The sequence below is a fragment of the Mobula birostris genome, chromosome 32, assembly GCF_030028105.1.
Source record: "Mobula birostris isolate sMobBir1 chromosome 32, sMobBir1.hap1, whole genome shotgun sequence".
Lineage (NCBI taxonomy): Eukaryota > Metazoa > Chordata > Chondrichthyes > Myliobatiformes > Myliobatidae > Mobula > Mobula birostris.
The window spans coordinates 4,734,861-4,756,641 of record NC_092401.1 but is presented as its reverse complement, the minus strand read 5'-3'; the positions used below and the strand labels follow the sequence as shown (position 1 = coordinate 4,756,641).

At 44.9% G+C, this 21,781-nt stretch overlaps 2 protein-coding genes across 2 annotated transcripts in view; both read right to left on the bottom strand.

Annotated features, from left to right (window-relative positions):
- Nucleotides 1-4,612, bottom strand: part of LOC140191290 (afadin- and alpha-actinin-binding protein B-like) — a 39,583-nt gene extending 34,971 nt beyond the window's left edge. The window contains exon 1 of the mRNA XM_072248562.1: nucleotides 4,531-4,612. The gene's annotated coding sequence lies outside the window, so the exon portion shown is untranslated. The remainder of the gene's footprint in view (nucleotides 1-4,530) is intronic.
- Nucleotides 4,613-4,691: 79 nt separating this feature from the next.
- clpp (caseinolytic mitochondrial matrix peptidase proteolytic subunit) lies at nucleotides 4,692-20,631 on the bottom strand. The gene is made up of 7 exons (XM_072248563.1): nucleotides 20,553-20,631; nucleotides 19,075-19,176; nucleotides 18,176-18,247; nucleotides 17,999-18,095; nucleotides 16,505-16,692; nucleotides 13,707-13,812; nucleotides 4,692-4,936 (listed from the first exon to the last, which is right to left on the bottom strand). Exons 1-7 carry the CDS (start codon nucleotides 20,571-20,573, stop codon nucleotides 4,779-4,781), a joined length of 744 nt encoding a protein of 247 aa, XP_072104664.1. The 5' UTR covers nucleotides 20,574-20,631; the 3' UTR covers nucleotides 4,692-4,778.
- Nucleotides 20,632-21,781: the final 1,150 nt, after the last annotated feature.

Sequence of the window (21,781 nt, the reverse complement as noted above, 5' to 3'; positions counted from 1 at the left end):
TCATAGGTCCATGGTCCTTCCATTCGCTCTTTACCCCTTCCACCTATCATCATGTCATTCCATTTCACTCCCTGTCACCTGGACTCACCTATCACTGCTCCCTTCCTATTCTGGCTTTTCCCCTTTGCCTATCCAGTCCTGATGAGGGGTCTTGCACCAAGCATTGACTGTTCATTCCCTTCCTGAGATAATACTGATTTTTTAAAAGAAATACAATTTAACACTAAATGCATGATCTATGAATGAAAAGGCATTGCATAGTTTATTCTTGTAAATATTTTTATTATGAATAAAGCTTATTTTGGTTAAAAAGGTACTGCCTGACCCTCTGAGTTCCTCTAGCATTTTATGTGTGTTCCTCAAGATTTTCAGAAACTGCAGAATCTTTTGAGTCTTGTAGTTCCTTTTATCAGACAAATACATTAGACTCTCTCTACATAAAAGACTGTATAGCAAGGCACAGCTCAAGTGACATCTATAAATTTGCTGATGGGACAACTATTGTTGGCAGAATTTCAGATAGTAATGAGAAGGTGTACAGGAGCAAGATCTATCAGCTACTTGAATGCTGTTGAGGCAACAGCCTTGCACTCAGTGTCAGTGAGACCAAAGAACAGTTTGTGGACTTCAGGAAGGGTAAGACAAGGGAACACAAACCAACCCTCATAGAGGGATCACAAGTGGAAAAGGTGAGCAATTTCAAATTCCTGTGTGTCGAGATCTCTGAGGATCTAACTTGGTCCTAACATATTGATGCAGCCATATTTCATTAGGAGTTTGAGGAGATTTGGTATGTCACCAAAGATACTCGCAAACTTCTACAGATGTACTGTGGACAGCGTTCTAGCTGGCTGCATCACTGTCTGGTATGGGGGTGGGGGTGGGGGCTACTACACAGAATCGAAAGAAGCTGTGGAGAGTTGTAAACTTAGTCAGCTCCATCATGGACACTAGCCTCTGTAGTATCCAGGACATCTTAAAGGAGCAATGCCTCAGAAAGGCAAAATCCCTCAGTAAGGACCCCCATCCTGGAAATGCCCTATTACTACCATCAGGAAGGAGGTACAGAAGCAGGAACAGTTTCTTCCCCTCTGCCATCTGAATTCTGAATGGACATTGAAAACCTGAACACTACCTCACTTCTTAAAATTTCTATTTTTGCACTATTTATTTAACCAGTAGATATATACACACACACACACTCAGACATACATACTTCACATTTTTTTCTATTGTTATATATCACATCGTACTGCTGCTGCAAGACAACAAATTTCACGACATATATCGATGAGATTGAACCTGATTCTGATCCTGCTAAGAGAAAATGGTGGACAATAATCGAGATATGATGCAGATCATCTACAAAATACCAGAATAGGTATGGTGAGATGGACAGCATCTTCCTGCTTCGCCAGCAGGAAACTGTGGCTGGCTGACAAAATGGAGGAGGGTCTTCCCTCTAGTACCCACGGCCAAGGTGGGACATCCCCACAGCAGGATGGTAGCAATTTCTTTTTGTCCCATACACAGCTCACTACCGTAGGAACCTCCAGACAGGTTTGTTTTAAAATATCTCTGGCCCCCTCCCAGTCTACAGCACCTGGTAATGGAAATAGATCTGGCGATGAGGCAAACACACTTACAGTGGGAAGTCACTTTGCTGCTTCTAGCTGTGTACACATTTCAGAGATTGCTTAGGTAAGACAGATGGTTTTGAGGAGTGGAGGTTTGTGTGAGAAACCGAGACCTCTTCCTATAACTTTCTGTTGTTCTCTCTCTTACTCCAATCTTTCCCCCTTTATTGTTATCTCTGTTCCAGGTTTGACTCTAATTAATCTTGTTTCCTTCCTCATGTTTTCTGTTACAATCTTTAAATCTTACTAGCTTGAAAGACAGGATATTGACCTTGAAAGTCCCAGATAGCATCCAGAGGAAGCTCACAAGAATTATCCCAGGAATGAAAGCATTAACGTTTCAGGTGCTTTTGATGGCCATGTCCATCACAGGTGAAGCCCTCCCACCATTGAGCACACTTATATGGAGTCCTGCCACAAGAAAGCAGCATCCATCATCAAGGACCTCCCTCCACCAACCAGGCCATGCTCTCTTCTCACTGCCTCCATCAGCAAGAAGGTGCAGAAGCCTTAGATGCCACACCACCAGGTTCAGGAACAGTTATTACCCTTCAACCATTAGGCTCCTGAACCAGTGTGGATAATTTCACTCACCACAAATCAGAACTGATTCTACAACCTACAGACTCACTCCCAAGAATTCTTTACAACTCATGCTCATAGTATTATTTTACTTTATTTGCAGTTTGTCTTCTTTTGCACATTAGTTGTTTTTCAATTTTTATGTACAAGTTTCTGAACATTATTATATTTCTTTTATTTTTCCCCCTGTAAATGCCTGCAAGAAAATGAATCTCAAGGTGGTACATGGTAACATATAGGTACGTATGTTGATAACTAATCTTACTTTGTCTACAGGTCACCTCTTGCACCACCCCACACTTCTCTAATAGTGTCTATCTTTGCAGTCTTTTTTCTGTCTCTCTTCACTGCCTTGTATCATTTATGTCCGTCCCTAAGTGCCTGTGATGTTGCCGCAAGCTTTTGTTTGTACCTGTACCTCACCACACCTGTGCATGTCTCAGTAAACGCGACTTGATTTGGAAAGGTGCAGAAATTAGCAAATACGTTAACACAACGGAAAGAGGTGACCAGACAGCATGGTGGTGTGGTCAGTCGAGCTTCTGCCTCACAGGTCCAGAGACCCAATTTCAGTCCTGACCTCCGGTGTTGTCCGTGTGGAGTTTGCACGTTGTGCTTGTGATGTGTGGGGATCCCTCAGTGTGCTCCAGTCTTCTGCCACATCCCAAGACCCTGTGGGTTGGTGAGTTACTTGGCTACTGTTCAAGTTGCCCCTAATGTACAGGTGAGTGGGTGAATTAGTAAGGGGGTGGTATTGGTAAGAATGAGGGGAAAATTTAAAATGAAAGGGATTAGTGCATAATGTAAATGGTTGGCATGGATGGAATGGAATGAAGGGCCTGCATCGGGCAGTATAACTCTGTGATGCTAAGAGTATTTGGCGCAACTCCATTTTCCCTCGTAACATAAGATGCTGGAGGAACTCAGTAGGTCAGGTAGCATTTATGGAGGGAAATGGATATCTGACATTTTGGGTTGAGCCCATGAGTCCGAAACTGAAACGTCGGTTATCCATTTCCACTGAGTCCTCCAGCATCTTGTTTGTTGCTCCTGATTCCAGCATCTGCAGTTGCTTCTCTCCATTTTCCCTTCAGTGATCTCAGAACCCTGTTCTCCAAAGCCAAGTGCAAAACTCAAAAACCGGCGAGGAGGAACTCTTCAAAGCCGTGGAGGATGCAAGAGGTTCTGAATCTCTCCGGATATTTTCATGAGGTCCCAAAGTTCTTTACAGCTAACGGCTTTCCCTTTGGATGCGAGCTTACTGAAATCACTCGATGTTGCACATCAAGCTCCCACAGTCCGACGCCGACCAAAAATTGTTTTGTGCTACTGTTAAATCAAGCTAATTATTGGCCAATTTACTACAATCAATCTCAAGCTGCATCTATGGAGGGGAATAAATAGTTGACAGTTGTTGTTTTGGGCTGAGACTCTTCAGCAGGATGGGAAAGTGGCGGGTGGGGCCAGGGGCAGAAGCCAGAATAAGAAAGTGGGGAGAATACAAACTACCAGGTGATAGGTGCGACCAGGTGAGGGGGAATGTCTTACCCATCACCTGTCAGACTGCCTGACCTGCAGAATTCCTCCAGCATTTTGTGTGTGTTGCTCAGGATTTCTAGATCTGCAAAATCTCTTATGACCACAATCAATCTAATCCTTCCCTTCTTCACAGCCCACATCCATGTACCTATCTAAGAGCCTCTTAAATTTCCCTAATATATCAGCCTCTACCACCACCTGCGGCAGTGCATTCCAGACCCCCATCACTCTGTGTAAACGAAAAACTACCCCTGACCTCTCCCCTGAATTTTCCTCCACTCACCTTAAATAGCTGCTCTCTGGTATTGACTATTGCCTTCCTGTTCATCTACCAACGCCTCTCATAGTTATATAGACCTCTACCACATCTCCTCTCATCCTTCCTCTCAGAGAAAAGCCCTAGCTCGTTTAACCTATCTTTATAAAACATGCCCTCTAATCCAGGCAGCGTCCTCTCCTCTGCACCCTCTCTAAAGCTTCCACATCATCCCTACGATGAGCAACTAGAACTGACACAACACTGTAAGTGTGGTTTAACCACAGTTTTATAGAGCTGCAACGTTACCTCTCAGCTGTTGAGCTCAAGCCCCCAATTAACGAAGGCCAACACACCATATGGCTTCTTAACCACCCTGTCAACTTGAACTGCAACTTTGAGGATCTATGAAGGAATTGTCGATGTTTTGGGCTGAAAGCCTGCTTTAGAACTGAGAGTGGAGAGAGGGGAGATAGCCAGTATAATGGGGTGGGGGGGGGGGAGCCGCAACATTACCTTGCGGCTTTTGAACACTTTTCTTCAAAGGGCGAGCAGACGGAGCGTTGGCTTAATGAAAGACCCTATCTCCAACAGTGTCGATTTTCCTCAGTACTGTGTGGGATGTACAGGCCTAGATTTTATGCTCACATCTCCTGGAGAGGCAACATTTGAGAGGCTTCTTTGTCAAAAAATGTTTAATAAAAAGTGTTGATGTACACGTGGCAGAGAAGTCGGGAGAAGGTGCGTCGGATGGAACTCGCAGCTCAGGGCTCGGCAGTGCCCGGTGTGGTAGCTTCCTCCTTGTGAACCAGCTGCGGCTCATCCTCCCCGCTGTGCGGAGGGTGGACGAGGACCTTGTCGATTATCCCGAACTCTTGAGCCTCCACAGGGCTCATATATCGATCCCGTTCCATCACTCCTTCTGCAAAGCAACACAGCTGTGAGAGTGACCGACAAGGGCAGCTCGCTTACAGTTTGGTGATTGTTTTTTTCATTGCCACATATTTAAGCTTATTATCGTTTGCCTGTATACCAAGGGTGTAAGTGCCACGGAAAGTGGCTTTTCACAGTAGCACCATACATATATCAAGGTACAGTGAAAAGCTGTTTTGTATATTATTCCATACAGTACAAAAGAAAATAAATACAGAATATAGAGCTACAGTTACAGTGCAGGTAGACAATATGGTGCAAAGGCCTGCTATGGAAACATTAGTACCCAGTACAGAAATGTCTACAGAAAGTGATGGATCCAGCTCAGTCCATCACAGGCAAAGCCCTCCCCACCATTGAGCACATTTACAAGGATCACTGTTACAAGAAAGTAGCATACGTCGTCAAGGACAACCTCCAGCCAGGCCATGCTCTCTTCTCACTACTACCATTGGGAAGGAGGTAAAAAAAAAAAAAGCCTTCGGTCCCACACCAGTTTCAGGAACACTTATTATCCTATAACCAGCGTGGATAACTTCACTCGCCTCAACTCTCAACTGATTCCACAACCGGTGGACCCACTTACAGGGACTCTACAACTCTTGTTCTCAGTGTTACTTACTCTTTATTTGCACAATTTCTCCTTTTTTTCGCATTGGCTGCTCGCCAGTCTTAATGTATAATTTTTCATAAATTCTATTGTATTTGCTTTCCTGTAAATATCTGCAAGAAAATGAATCTCACGACACTAATAAGATATGCACATTGACAATAAACGTGACTTTGATGATGAGATAGATAGAGATCAAGAGTCCATTCAAAAATCTTGCAACAGTGGGATAGAAGCTGTCCTTGAGCTTGTGACTGATGGCTCTGGGTCTGTACTCACTGGAATTCAGATGAATGGGGGTGGGGGGGATCTCACTGAAACCTATCGAATATTGAAAGGCCTCGATAGAGTGGATGTCGAGAGGATGTCTTGGGAATCTAGGACCAGAGGGCACAGCCTCAGAATACAGGGACGTCCATTTAGAAGGGAGATGAAAAGGAATTTCTTGAGCCAGGGAATGGTTAATCTGTGGAATTAGATGCCACAGGTGGCTGTGGAGGCCAAGTTATTGGGTACATTTAAGGTGGAGGTTGATAGGTCTTGATTAGTCAGGGCATGAAGGGATACAGGGAGACAGCAGGAGATTGGGGCTAAGGGGGAAATTGATCAGCTGTGATAAAATGGTGGAGCAGACTTGACGGGCCAAATGGCCTAATTCTGTTCCTATATCTTATGGTCTTGCACATTCTTAAATTTTATATCTTCTGTCTGAAGGGGGTGGGGGGGAGAGAAAACACTGTATGACCGGGGTGGAAGGGCTACCTTCCTGAGGCAGTGGGAGGGTACGAGACCTCAGAATGCCAACTACACAGCCAATGGCCATATGAATGGCTGCCTCCATTTCAGCCATTATTTACTATCTCATGGCCATGGAACGCAGAGGCAACAATTTAACAACATTACAGCTAAGGTACTGTATGTACCCTGGAGAACCAGCAGCTGCACTGGATGTTCTCGATGGTTCACACTATACACTTGGATCAGGATTGGTCTCCATACCCAAGGAAGATACACAGTGCCTATAAAAAGTATTCACTCCCCTTGTAAATGTTCATGTTTTATTGTTTTACAACATTGAATCACGGTGGATTTAATTTGGCTTTTTTAAAACACTAATCAACTGTAAAAGACTCTTTTGCATCGAAGTGAAAACAGATCTCTATAAAGTGATCTGAATTAATTACAAATATAAAACACAAAATAATTGATTGCATAAGTATTCACCCTCCTTCAAGTCAGCATTTAGCAGATGCACCTTTGGCAGCAATTACAGCCTTGAGTCTGTGTGGATAGGTCTCTATCAGCTTTGCACATCTGGACACTGCAATTTTTCCCCATTCTTCTTTACAAAACTGTTCAAGTTCTGTCAGATTGCATGGGGATTGTGAGTGAACAGCCCTTTCAAAGTCAAGCCACAAATTCACAATTGGATTGTGGTCCGGACTCTGACTTGGCCCCTCTAGGACACTAACTTTGTTGTTTTAAGCCATTTCTGTGTAGCTTTGGCTTTATGCTTGGCGGTCATTGTCTTGCTGGGGGAAAAAATCTCCCAACTCACAGTTCTCTTGCAGACTGCACCAGACTCAGATTTTCCTCCAGGATTTCCCTGTGTTTTGCTGCATTCATTTTACCCTCTACCTTCACAAGCCTTCCAGGGCCTGCTGCAGTGAAGCATTCCCACAGCACGATTTAGCCATCACCATGCTTCACGGTAGGGATGGTGTGTTTTTGATGATGTGGAGTGTTCGGTTTATGCCAAACATATTATTTAGTCTGATGGCTAAAAAGCTCAATTTTGGTTTCATCAGACCATAGAACCTGGAATAGGGTATCGTGCACAATTCTGATTTGATGGAGACAGCTGTGAGAAGCACGGAGGAACATCTGGAGAAACTTCTGAAATGCCCGGTTTGCTGTCACTGCTACTGTGCAATCGAGAATCTCCGGAGGGAAGGCCCCAAATCCTTGGCTTTGCCTGCTGCTGGTGGCCGGGGCTGGGGTCGAAGCGCTCAGCAGAGATGGTGCTCAGTGTCGGAGGGCTGGTCGAAGGCTCGAAGTTTTCGGACGACTCAGAGTCGGACTGTGGTCGGGCATGGCAGGGAGAGTTGTCTTCCTTCTCCCATCTGTGTGAGATGTGGGACTTTCGAGAGACTTTGAACCTTTTTTACCGTGCCCATGGCCTGTTCTTCATCAAGTTACGGTATTGTTTGCACTGTTGTAACTATATATTATAATTAAAGCAACACACATCAAAGTTGCTGGTGAACGCAGCAGGCCAGGCAGCATCTCTAGGAAGAGGTGCAGTCGACGTTTCAGGCCGAGACCCCTCGTCAGGACCCTTCATTTGCATATATTATAATTATGTGGTTTTTGTCAGTTTTTCAGTCTTGGTCTGTCCTGTGTTTCTGTGATATCACATCGGAGGAATATTGTATCATTTCTTAATGCATGCATTACTAAATGACAATAAAAGAGGACTGCGTGTCCTCATAGTCTAAACTAATCTAACCTTCTTCCAGCTGACTTCAGAGCCTCCCACATGCCTTCTGACAAACTCTAGCTAAGATTTCATATGTTTTTTTTCTCAACAGTAGCTTTCTCTTTGCCACTCTCCCATGAAGCTGTGACTGGTGAAGCACCTGGGCAACAGTTGTTGCATTTGCAGTCTCTCCCGTCTCAGCCACTGAAGCTTGTAACCTCCAGAGTTGACATAGGTCTCTTGGTGGCCTCCCTCACTCGTCCCCTTCTTGCATAGTCACTCAGTTTTTGAGGACGGCCTGCTGTAGACAGATTTACAGCTGTGCCATATTCTTTCTATTTCTTGATGATTGATTTAACTGTACTCCAAGGGATATTCAGTGACTTGGACATTTTCTTGTATCCATCTCCTGACTTGTGCTTTTCAATAACTTTTCTGCGCAGTTGCTTGGAGTGTTCTTTTGTCTTCATGGTGTAGTTTTTACCAGGATACTGACTCACCAGCAGTTGGACCTTCCAGATCCATGTGTATTGTTACTAGAATCAATTGAAACACCTTGACTGCACACAGTGATCTCCATTTAACTAATTATGTGACTTCTGAAACTGACTGTGCCAGTGATTTGGTGTGTCATATTAAATGGGGTGAATACTTATGCGATGAATTATATTGAGTTTTATATTTGTAATTAATTCAGATCACTTTATAGAGATCTTTTTTCACTTTGATACGAAAGAGTCATTTTCTATTGACCAGTGTCAAAAAATGCAAAATTAAATTCACTGTGACTCATTGTAAAACAGTAAAACATGAAAACTTCCGAGGAGGAGGTGAATACTTTTTATAGGCACTATACCTGCCTTGTATTAAGTGTAATGTAGGCTCACCAGCTCAGTTCCTCAGGTATGGGAGTCTGATCCCACAAAATCAACCCATATTCACTGAATTAAAGGGTGATCTATTTGTGACTTGGATTCTCCCTTACTGTGACAGTTAACAAAGCAAACTACTGGTATCCATGGGTTAGGGAGCACAGTCATTACACTATTTTGCCATGATGGAGGAAGCAGCCATTTGGCCTATCAATTTTACATCCAGAGCCCTCTATTAATTAACTCCTGTACCTAATAAAGTGACCACTGAGTGAATGATTGTGATCTTCTGCTGCTGTAGCCCATCCATTTCAAGGTTCAAGTCTTTGGAGAAGCTCTTCAGCACACTATTGCTGTGATTTGAGTTACTGCCAGCTTTCCTGTCAGCCTGAACCACTCGAGCCATTCTCCTCTGACCTCTCTCATTAACAATGTGTTTTCACCCACAGAACTGCTGCTTTCTGGATTTTTGTTGTTGTTGCACCATTCTCTGCAAACTCTAGAGGCCGTTGAGTGTGAAAATCCCAGAAGATCAGCAGTTTCTGAGTTACTCAAACCACCCCATGTGGCATGTTCCACACAGTCAAAGTCACTTAGATCACATTTATTCCACATTCTGATGTTTGGTCTGGAAAAGGACCGAACCCCTTGACCATGGAGGGGTGGGGGAAGGGGGAGGGTCGTTGCTCTGCTGCTGCTTGTGCGTGGGAGGGGGCAGCTCTGGGGTGCTAACATTTTCACTGTCACTCATTCTTTGGGGCACTCTTCTGTTTTCATGGATGTTTGCGAAGAACAAGAATTTCAGGTTGTATATTGTATATATTTCTCTGATATTAAATGGAACCATTGACTATTGCTTTTATACCTTGAGTTGCTGTCACATGATTGCCTGATTAGATATTTGCATTAACAATGTGTAAGTGGCCACTGAGTGCATGTCAGCTCACAAAGTCCCACTCCCCCTCTAATTTTCCCTCTAATCTATTCTTACATTACTTCCTACAAAGCAGAAACCAACAGCACCAATGGCAGCGATGCTTCACTACCAGATGAACTTAACGCCTTCTATGCCCGCTTTGTAAGGGAGAATATAAGGATCCCTGCTGCACCCGGTGACCCTGTGATCTCTGTCTCAGAGGCCGATGTTAGGCTGTCTTTAAAGACAGTGAACCCTTGCAAAGCGCAAGATCTCGCTGGACTACCTGGTAAGGCTCTGAAAACTTGTGCCAACCAACTGGCAAGGGTATTTAAGGTCATTTTCAACCTCTCACTGCTATGAGCAGAAGTTCCCACTTGCTTCAAAAAGGCAACAATTATACCAGTGCCTAAGAAGAACAATGTGGGCTGTCTTAATGACTATTGCCCGGTAGCATTCAAATCTAGTGATGAAATGCTTTAAGGTTGGTCATGACTAGACTGAACTCCTGCCCCAGCAAGGACTTGGACCCATTGCAATTTGCCTATTGACACAATAGGTCAATTGCAGACGCAATCTCAATGGCTCCCTACGCAGCCTTAGACCACCTGGACAACACAAACACCCGTCAGGATGCTGTTCATCAACAATAGCTCAACATTTATTACCAACATTCCCACAATCCTGATAGAGAAGCTACAGAACCTGGGCCTCTGTACCTCCCTCTGCAACTGGATCCTCGACTTCCTAACCTGAAGACCACAGTCTGTGTGGATTGCTGATAACATATCCTCCTCACTGACAATCAACACTGGCGCACCTCAGGGGTGTGTGCTTAGCCCACTGCTCTACTCTCTATATACTCATGACTGTGTGGCTAGGCATCGCTCAAATACCATCTATAAATTTGCTGACAACCATTGTTGGTAGAATCTCAGGCGGTGATGGGAGGGCGTACAGGAGTGAGATATGCCAACTAGTGGAGTGGTGTCGTTGCAACAACCTGGCTCTCAACGTCAGTAAGACGAAAGAGCTGATTGTGGACTTCAGGAAGGGTAAGATGAAGGAACACATACCAATCCTCATAGAGGGATCAGAAGTGGAGAGAGTGAGCAGCTTCAAGTTCTCTGAGTGTCAAGATCTCTGAGGATCTAACCTGGTCCCAACATATCGATATGGTTATAAAGAAGGCAAGACAGCGGCTATATTTCATTAGGAGTTTGAAGAGATTTGGTATGTCAACAAATACACTCAAAAACTTCTATAGATGTACGGTGGAGAGCATTCTGACAGGCTGCATCGCTGTCTGGTATGGGGGAGTGGGGGCTACTGCACAGGACTGAAAGAAGCTGCAGAGGGTTGTAAGTTTAGACGGCTCCATCTTGGGTACTAGCCTACAAAGTACCCAGGGCATCTTCAAGGAGCGGTGTCTCAGAAAGGCAGTGTCCATTATTAAGGACCTCCAGCACCCAGGGAATGCCCTTTTCTCACTGTTACCATCAGGTAGGAGGTACAGAAGCCTGAAGGCACACACTCAGTGATTCAGGAACAGCTTCTTCCCCTCTGCCATCTGATTCCTAAATGGACATTGAACCCTTGGACACTACCTCACTTTTTGAATATATATTATTTCTGTTTTTTTGTACCATTTTTAATCTATTCAATATATGCATACTATAATTGATTTTTACTTATTTATTATTTTTTTTCTTCTATATTATGTATTGCATTGAACTGCTGCTGCCAAGTTAATAAATTTCACGACACATGCTGGTGATAATAAACCTGATTCTGATTCTCCTCACAATTCTACCCCAGCCACAAGATACAATAATGGAAATTTACAATGGCAGATTAATCATTGGGATGTGGGAGATAACTGGAACCTCTGTGATCACAGAGAATGTGTGAACTCCGGAAGTCAGGATTGAAGGGAGCTGGGTGACTGCAGGTTTACCGGCTGCACCCACTGCACTGCGCTGAACTCGTGACCTGGACTGATAATCCCACCAGGCTTTCAACTCACTTTCAGTCAGATTCTTGAACGGACCTCTTTACGTCCATTATGATCTTGCACTTTATTGTTTACCTGCACTGTACTTTTTCTGTAGCTTTTGCACTTTGTCCTGCAATGTTATCGTTTTGCCTTATTCTAGTTCAATGCACTATGTAATGATTTGGTCTTTTAAAAATATTATTTAGAGATACAGAGTGGAACAGGCCCTTCTGGCCCAACGAGCCCAGCAGCCCACCGATTTAACACTAGCCTATTCACAGGACAGCATACAATCAACAATAATCTACATCTTTGGACCGTGGGAGGAAACCAGAGCACCCAGAGGAAACCCACATGGTCACGAGGAGGGCATACAAACTTCTTACAGATGACATCAGAATTAAACTCCGAGCTCTGATAACCCAAACTGTAACAGCGTCTTGCTAACCACTACATGACTGTGGCTTGGTCTGAACAGCGTGCAAGACAAGCTCTTTACTGCATCTTTGTACCTGTGATATTAATAAACCAATCCTGGTACCTGAATTCAATTCAGCTCATCAAATAAACTGCTAACGTCAGTCCTGCTGGAAGTACATATACATCGAGTCCAGTGAAGTCCTTTCAGGAAGATCTACCTGGTCTGGTCTGTGAGTGATTTCAGGCCCACAATGATGAGGTCGATTCTGAACCGCCAAGTAATTCTCCCAGTTCAATTATCAATGGCCAGTTATGTTCCTCTCTCGTAGAATGATAAGATACTGCTTGTGACTCAAAACACAGTGTATGTGCTAAGCAGCTGGTTTTCAGTCTCCTCTCCCCCTCTACAACACCCCTCTCTCCCTCACACACTTTCCCTCTCTCCTGAACCACCTTCTTTCCCCTCACACAACTGGGCTGACAGTAGGTTACGATGCATGTCTAACCCATATCTGGACATGAGTTTTTGGACTTCAGGAAAAGCAAGTTACTAAACAAACACAGGGACCAGAAGTGGACAGAGTGAGCAATTTCAAGTTCCTGGGTGTCAACATCTCTGAAGATCTATCCTGGCTCCAACATATTGATGCAATTACAAAGAAGGCATCCCAGCGACTATAGCTCATTGGGAGTTTGAGGAGATTTGGTATGTCACCAAAGACACCAGTATATTTCTACAGATGTACCGTGGTTGCATCACCATCTGATGTGGAAGAGACCACTGCACAGGATTAGATAAAAGCTGAGGGGGCTTGCAAACTCAGCTAGTCCATCATTGGCGCTAGCCTCATGAAGGACCCCCATTACCCAGGACATGTTCACTTCTCATTACTACCGTTAGGGAGGAGGTGCAGGAGCAGGAGCCTGAAGACACACACTCAATATTTTAGGAATAACTTGTTCCCCTTTGTCATCTGATTTCTGAACAGACAATGACTCAACCAATGAACATTACCTCACTATTTTGGCTCGCTGTTTGGACTCCTTATTCAATTATGTTTATTATATATACAGTACTGTGCAATAATCTAATGCCCTACCATATATATAGCACTAGGATGTCGAAGACTTTTGCACAATACTATATTAGTATTACTATATAGCAAACACTACATGGCACTAATAATGCAATATAGTAAATTGCACGACATATGCCAGTGATAATACACCTGATTCTGATTGTCTCAGCGGTGACACTCTGATCCTGGGAACGAACACAAAATAAATTCACTATTGGGATACTGTGCCTTTCAGATTTCTAATGATCTGTCAGTCTGAAACTCGAGTGAGACACACAGGATCGCTCTCAGATGGCAGTCTAGCAGATTGTCCACTGGCAGTAACATGGGCCCTGGTGACAAGACGAAGATCACTTCAATTTGACTTGGCACTGTCTGGAAACTTACCGATCACTGGGAGTGGCTGCTTGGTGTGCTTGGCATAAATATTATTGATCTGCCTCTTAACCTTGAGGATCTCCTCTGCCTGAATGGCGATGTCAGTGGCCTGGCCCTGTGAACAAATGTCACACACCCGCAGTCACAGTTTGCTCACAGTGTACATGTTCCCTCATTCCAAATGGTTTTACAAGGCTTCCTTCAGCTCTGATAACTGTATTACTAAGGCCACTGATAAAATGTCATGGAGTTGGACAACCCAGTAACAGACCCTCACCTCACCTCGTTCAACCCAGTAACGGACCCTCACCTCACCTCGTTCAACCCAGTAACAGACCCTCAGCCCACCTCGTTCAACCCAGTAACAGACCCTCAGCCCACCTCGTTCAACCCAGTAACAGACCTCAGCCCACCTTGTTCAACCCAGTAACAGACCCTCAGCCCACTTCGTTCAACCCAGTAACAGACTCTCAGCCCAACATGTTCAACCCAGTAACAGACCCTCACCTCACCTCGTTCAACCCAGTATCGGAACGTCACCTCACCTCGTTTAACCCAGTAACAGACCCTCAGCCCACCATGTTCAACCCAGAAACAGACCTTCACCTCACCTCGTTCAACCCAGTAACAGAACGTCACCTCACCTCGTTCAACCCAGTAACAGACCCTCACCTCACCTTGTTTAACCCAGTAAAAGACTGTCACCTCACCTCGTTCAACCCAGTAACACACCCTCAGCCCAACACGTTCAACCCAGTAACAGACCCTCACCTCACCTCGTTCAACCCAGTAACAGACCATCACCTCACCTCGTTCAACCCAGTGAGACACTCAGCCCATTTGCACTGATCTTATTGGGTAAAACTAAATGGATTCAATCACAGCTGTCCACCAAAGTGTCTTTTGCAGGGGAAGTCGGAGAGCCAAAGTAAAATTAAAAGATACCTAAATTAAAAGATAACTGGGCTCTGAAATTGAAACTGACTGAGGAAGACATAGTTGACGAAATTTGCTTGCCACCCGTCCCTTTTTGGCTGTTTCCAGAACCACAGTAGACCTATTCCTCCTTTTTCAGCTTCAAGGAAGCAGTGCAATTTCATCAGCGTTGATCACAAATGAATATTTAAATAATAAATGGGGATCTTATTTGAAGATTTTTACTGATGGCTCAGTGGACCCAGAGAGCAGTAGGGCAGGATTTGGGATGTATGTGTCTCAACTTGGAGTTAAGATTGGTCACCGGATTTCAGATGGTGTTTCTGTCTTTGCAACAGAATTATTAGCAATCCTCCGGGCTTTATGGTGGACAGAAGACTCTCGACCACGTAGGGTTATCATCTGTTCGGATTCTGCTGCTGCCTTAGAGGCTATAAAAGGGAATAAATCAAAAGCTCGTCCTGATATAGTTACTGAGATTCTCTTAGTGTTGTTTAGAGTAGGGAAGATGGGTTGTGCAGTTAGATTTTCATGGATACCTGGGCATGCTGGGGTGGAGGGAAATGAAATTGTGGATGGCATTGCAAAGTCTTCCTTACAGAGCAGGCAAGTAGAAATTAGAGTTCCCCTAGGCAGAGCAGAATTGAGAAGTAGGATTTAAAAAGGTATAGCGAAGAAGTGGCAGGAGGATTGGAAAAATGAATTAAGGGGCAGGCATTATTTTTCTAGTCACCCACTAGTTAAAAAGGTCTCAGGCTGTTACCTTTTAAGTCGTAGAGATATGGTGAAATTAACAAGACTTAGATTGGGGCATTGTGGGCTAAACTATTATTTAAAGATAATAGGAAAACATCCTACTGGATTATGTGACTGTGGTAGTCCAGAGACAGCCCAGCATGTTTTGCTGAGCTGTAATCGATACAACATTGAAAGAAGCATGTTGTTCAAGAGGCTAGCTGGCTTAAATTTATTTTGGTTTTCTATTCAATCTTTGTTTGGCCATAAAGAGAATCAACATCTGATTGAAGAGTATTATTCAGTTTATACGTGAGACTAGGTTGTATTCCAGAATTTGAGTTCCTTGAAGTTCTGTAATTAATTATACATCCTGCAGAGGGCTGTAATACGCCTAGATGCATCTAAACAGCCGGGAAGAAGAAGCAGCAGCAGAAGGGGGAGGGGGAGGAGGAGGTGGGGGAGGAGGAAGAAGAAGAAACACTGGAGGATGTGGCATGCAGAGTGGAAGTGGGAAATGGGGCAGGGTCTGCTGGAACAGTAGGGTTGAGGCTGGGAGAAATAGAGATGAACAAGCTAAAACTTCCACTCCAAACCCTCACCCACTCTCGTATGTCTCTAGGGAGAGTGGGAATTAAAAAGTTTGGTGGAAATCTGGATTTGACCTCCACAGGGTTAGATAAGGCTGGAGGCGACAGAAACAGGTAGTTTATTGTTGGATAACAAATCAGGAGCCTCTTGCGAGTGAAGCGGACCTATTGGTGCCCCCCTCACCCCCCCCCCAATGGCTGCAGTGTTTTTTATTTAGTTTATTTAGAGATTCAGCACTGTAACAAGCCCTTCCGGCCCAACGAGTCCCACCATCCAATTACACCCGTGTGACCAATTCATTTCCCAACCCGTATATCCTTGGAGTGTGGGAGGAAACTGGATCACCCAGAGGAAATCCATGCAGTCACAGGGAGAGCACACAGACTCCTTATGGACAGCAGAGGGAATTGAACCTGGGTTGCTGGTGTTGTGGTAGTGATATCGCCCCACCAGGGAACAGCTGCTCCTTCGAGCCTGAGTTGACCCACAACCTAAGGATGACTATATTTCCCCTACAGGTGAGCTGTTGAAGGAAAGGCACTTACAGATGCCCCTCCTGAGGGCTGGTGGACCATGATGCGAGCGTTGGGCAGTGAGTGCCTCATTCCCGGGCAGCCTGCAGCCAGCAGCAAGGAGCCCATGCTGGCAGCCTGCCCCACGCACCAGGTGGAGATGGGATTGAGGATGTACTGCATGGTGTCATAAATGGCCAGGCCAGCTGTCACCACACCGCCTGCAGGAGAAGGAGGTAGGGGTGCGATAAAGAAAACATAGTTGTTAAACACGAGAAAACCGGCAGCCACTGGAAATCCGCAACACACACAAAATGCTGGAGGAACTCAGCAGGTCAGGCAGCATGTATTGGAAAAAAGTAGATAGTTAATGCTTCAGGACCTGAAGAAGGGTCTCGGGCCAAAACGTCGACTGTTCACTCTTTTCCATAGATGCTGCCTCCTCCAACGTTTTGCGATAGTTGTTAAACAGCTCACTGTATTAATCAGGGTTGGCTCAACTTCTGCATAAAGCACAAACTCAAGAGTCACACAGAAACAGGCCATTCAGCCCAACGAGTCCATACTGACCATCAACCACCCACTGATTATACATTCATCCTTTTTTCCCAGTCTCCTTACATTCTCATCAGCCACCATACCCACCCCCACAGTGACTAATGAAACAAGACGAACCCCACAAAGACATGGCGAGAATGTGCAAACTCCACACAGACAGCCCACGAAGACAGGATTGAACCCCAAGTGTCCAGCAACCAGGGGGAGACTCTATCAGCGACACACACAGGTTTCTGTCTGCGTTGAGACTGATCTCTCCTTTTCAAAGCTCTGAGGGTCTTCCTGACCCTCGACCATCTAGTACCTCACCTGCCTAGGTATTATTTCCATTCATCTACTGTCACCTTGTGCAGAATCTGAACACGTGAGAGTTTAGATCAGGGGTTCCCAACATGGGGTCCACAGACCCCCACTTAATGGTGGTGTTGTTGTTCCTCTCTGCGCCTCGTGGCACATGGGGTCCAACCTTGCCACTTTTCTGTGTTTTCTTTTTAAAGACGCCAAGTTGCTAGCTCGCGCTCAACCCAGCACGGATGGAAAGCGCGTAAGGAACCGGCCCGGTTCGAACCCGGGACCACTCACCTTGAAATCGGGTGTGGATGCCACAACCCACCAGCCGGCATAATGGTACAGATCCATGGCATCAAAAAGGTTGGGAACCCCTGGTTTAAAGGGAGTGTCTGAAATGGAAGCTGATGAGGTTCAGCCTGTCAAACAAGCTGAAAGGTACATGCATGCTGGCGTGGTCAGGACAGCCGGCCAGCGAGTGAGCTGAATGCCGAACCATCAGGAGTTCTGAACAAATGGATACTGGGTTGACAGAGTTTTAAGGCACAATGGATATGGGAATGAACTCACAGTGACATTGCCCCCAGTATCAGTGCAAAACACACACTGTACTAACCCAGGGGCTCTTTCACACAGATGGCCGATGCAGTGACAGACAGGGTTTCATACACTTGAGCTCACCAGGGCTGTTGATGTACATGTGGATCGGCTTCTTGTTGCTCTCTGACTGAAGGAACAGAAGCTGAGCGATGACTAAACTCGCAATGTTATCATCTATCTGAGAGGAACACACAAATAGTTAGAGAAGTTGGCCAGCACAGGCAAAATAAGGAGACAGTTCAAATAATCAATACTCACAGGTCCCATGACACAAATAATTCTCTCTCTCAGTAGCCTTGAGTAGATATCATAAGCTCGCTCTCCGCGACCCTAGATAAGAAAGATGATTACTGGGCACAGGTGATTGCTCGTTTGCTAACTTAATCAGTTTTGAGACAAAACTCTAAATCCACATTCCCCCCATAACCACGACCATCAAGACCTCTCCAATACTTGAGCCCTGACCCACAGCAGTTCTTTATGACAATTTATGCCCCATGCTTTAGTTACTGTGATTCTATAAAACCCATGGTCTTCATTCCATCAGCTTGTCCACAGTTCTGTGGCTGCATGTTCCAACTCGCACCAAGTTCCATTCACTCATCCATCGGGCTTACCTCTACTGGTTCCTGGTTACACAAAGCCACAAATCTAAACACAAAGAGATTCTGCAGATACTGGAAATCTTGAGCAACTCATGCAAAATGCTGGAGGAACTCAGCAGGACAGGCAGCATCTGTAGAGGGAGATAAAAAGTCTCTTTTCCCTCCGTAGATGTTCCTGAGCTGTTGAGCTCCTCCAGCACTTTGTGAATGTTGTGGCAAATTTAGAATGATTGTCCTTGTGTTCAAATCCTTCCAGCAGCCTTGTTCTCCCATCTCCGGAACTTCCTCCAGACTTCCTCAGAGACCTCTGCAGTTTCCAATAAGTGGGAGCAGAACCAGGGAGAGGGGGCATTCAGGAGAAGGTTACAGCAGGATGAAGAAGATAGGTCAGGAATATGGGGGAAGAACTTGGATACACCGAGACAGCTGACAAGGCAGTTGTACACAGGCGCTGGATGGCACTGAAGCCCAGAGAGCATTAGTTGAATGGACAACACTGGCAGTTGTGCGTCACATCATTCATGAAGGGACATGTCCCCTCAGAGCACTTACTGTCTGTTCGATGACAATAGGGATTAACGGACGATTACAGCTCGAAGTCTGATGTATCTTCCTGCATCCTGTCATGAGAATCCTAGAATGGTGCACAAAGGTCTATAATAGAAGATAAACACAGGTGGGTATTGTAATAAATTTAAGAAGGTTCTAACGCTATCATACAAGGTCGTTCTCTCTCTGTTATCCTCTTGCACAGTCTTGTGCTCTGTTACCTCAACAGACTGGGTTCCTCCTCTGGCTGATCCTAGCAACGATCTATTTGAACAATCACTGGGAACGCGCATGGGACAGCAGGAGTCCATTCAGCACAAATGCTTGTTGAGCTGAGTGACCCCATCAATCCCACTCCAGCTGCTCTTTCTCTGGATGCCGCTGGTCTGCGAGCACACCCAGGGCTTGATCTCACCACGTAAAATCACCCTGACAAGGACAGCTTTATTGCCTTTCTCCGATGATCAGGAGCTTGCTGGCCCGCGTCAAATCCAGTTCACACTGGTGGACGGGCGTCTCGAATGTTCCACGGGGCTCAAGCAACCGATAATGGAAGCTGGAGTAAAAAAATAAACATCAGGAAGAATGCAGCCGGTCAAGCAGCATCTGTGGAAGCAAAGTCACGATCAATATTTGAAACGTGATATATGGGTCTTGGCACAAAACGCTAACCATTCCAGGTCCTGCTTGACTCGCTGCGTTCTTCCAGCAGTTTACTTTTTTGCTCAGATGCACAAGGCCTGACCTGAATTTGGGCAGCTTCCAATCAGTTACTGCTGGATCAGAGCCCAAAAGCAAGGATGCACCACAGCACCATCTTTAGGTACTGTATTGTCGCAAACACACATCACAGACTGGAGGGAAGCTGAAAAAGCCTCATTGGCAGGACAAGAAAAAAAATAGGGAGACAGTTACTAAATACATGGATAAACAACATGCTTGACAAAGAAACATGCAATAAAAAGATAAAATAACTAGACCGAGCAATTTCATCGCATAATTTGCATCTCTTTAAGGAGATTCCGAAAGATTTAGAAAGTGCCGTTACTGTTAATAATTGGGCCAGATGCTATTTTAATAATGTTGATTAATGAAGAGATCATAGGATTCTACGGACTTGCTACCTTCAGCACAGTACTCTATGGAACTTGAGCTAAACCTGGGTCTCAATGTAACATTGAATTCAAAAGGCAGCGCTTCCAACAGTGTGGCGCTCCGGCAATACCGGATCTTGCCAGGCCAGGCTAGAGTGGGACTAGCAGCTGCCAGCCCCCGAGCCACAGCAAGGTTCAGGAGATAACAGACTGGGTCAGATACTGGACCAAACGACAGCAGAGCCGCCAAACTTTGCAGGTACAGGTTTTTCACTCGTGCAATCATGTTTTACTTTAAGATGTGCATTTATCGAAAACGTGTGTAACTACTCTGTACAAACTGGCGCCGTGCCCTTTGTTCCACACCTAAACCTAACCATTACTCACTCTCAACCTCTGCAGCGCCATGTCGCTCTTTAACCCGGATATCCAACCTTCCCCAAGAAGGACGTGACCCGGACGTCGATTTTCCCCGTCTCCAAGGCAACGCGGTCCCCTGTGGGAGCCGGAAATTCCCGACGTTATAACGCCCGTTGCCACCATTCGGGAGTTTGAGCACAGGGGTGAACATCGCTGAGATCTCAGTGAGGGTATATGCGATTTGACGAGGGAGAGGGAGGCAGAAAATATTCAGTTGTGTGAGAGAGAAGCACCCCTAAACGCTGGAGAAAATTGAATTTGAATTGATTTTTTATTGTCACATGTATTGAGATACAGTGAAAAGCTTGTCTTGCATTCTGTTCTTACAGATTAAGTCAATAAACAGTGCATTGGGGTAGAACCATATACTGTAACAATTACAGCACAGAAACAGGCCATCTCGGCCCTTCTAGTCCGTGCCGAACGAGGTAACAATAACTGCAGAATAAACTGTAACAGCTGCAAAGAAAGTGCAAGATCGTAGTGATTTTTTTGCATTAAAAGTTAAAAGTAAACGTTATTATCAAAGTACATATATGTTACCATATACAACCCTGAGATTCATTTTCCTGCTGGCATATTCAGCAAATCTATAGATCTATATACTGTAACAGGATCAATGAAAGATCAGTCAGAATGCAGAAGACCACAAACTGCAAATGCAAATAAAATGAATAGTAATAAATAAGGAAAGCATCTGATATTGAGGTAATTGATTGTAGGAACATTTCAGTGATGGGCAAGTGAGTGTTGTTATCCCCCTTTATTCAAGAGCCTGATGGTTGAGGGGTAGTAACTGTTCCTGAACCTGGTGGTGTGAGTCCTAAGGCTCTTGTATCTGCTACCTGATGGCAGCATCTAAAAGGGAGCATAGCCGGAGTGGCGGGGATCTCAAGATGATGGATACATTACTTGCTTAATTTTATATATATTGTTTTTGTAATTTATAGTTATTGTGTGTTGCAACGTACTGCTGCCACCAAACAGCAAAACGACTCACGACATATGCCAGTGATATTAAACATGATTCTGGTTTTGAATCCATCTTATTGTGCTAGGAAACTATTTAATAGTCTATGTGCAGCATAGAAGCAGTCCTTGAGCATGGTGGCGTGTGTTTACAGGCTTTTGTATCTGGTGGGAGAGGGGAGAAGAGAGAATGTCTGTGGTTGGCAGGGTCCATGATTATGCTGACT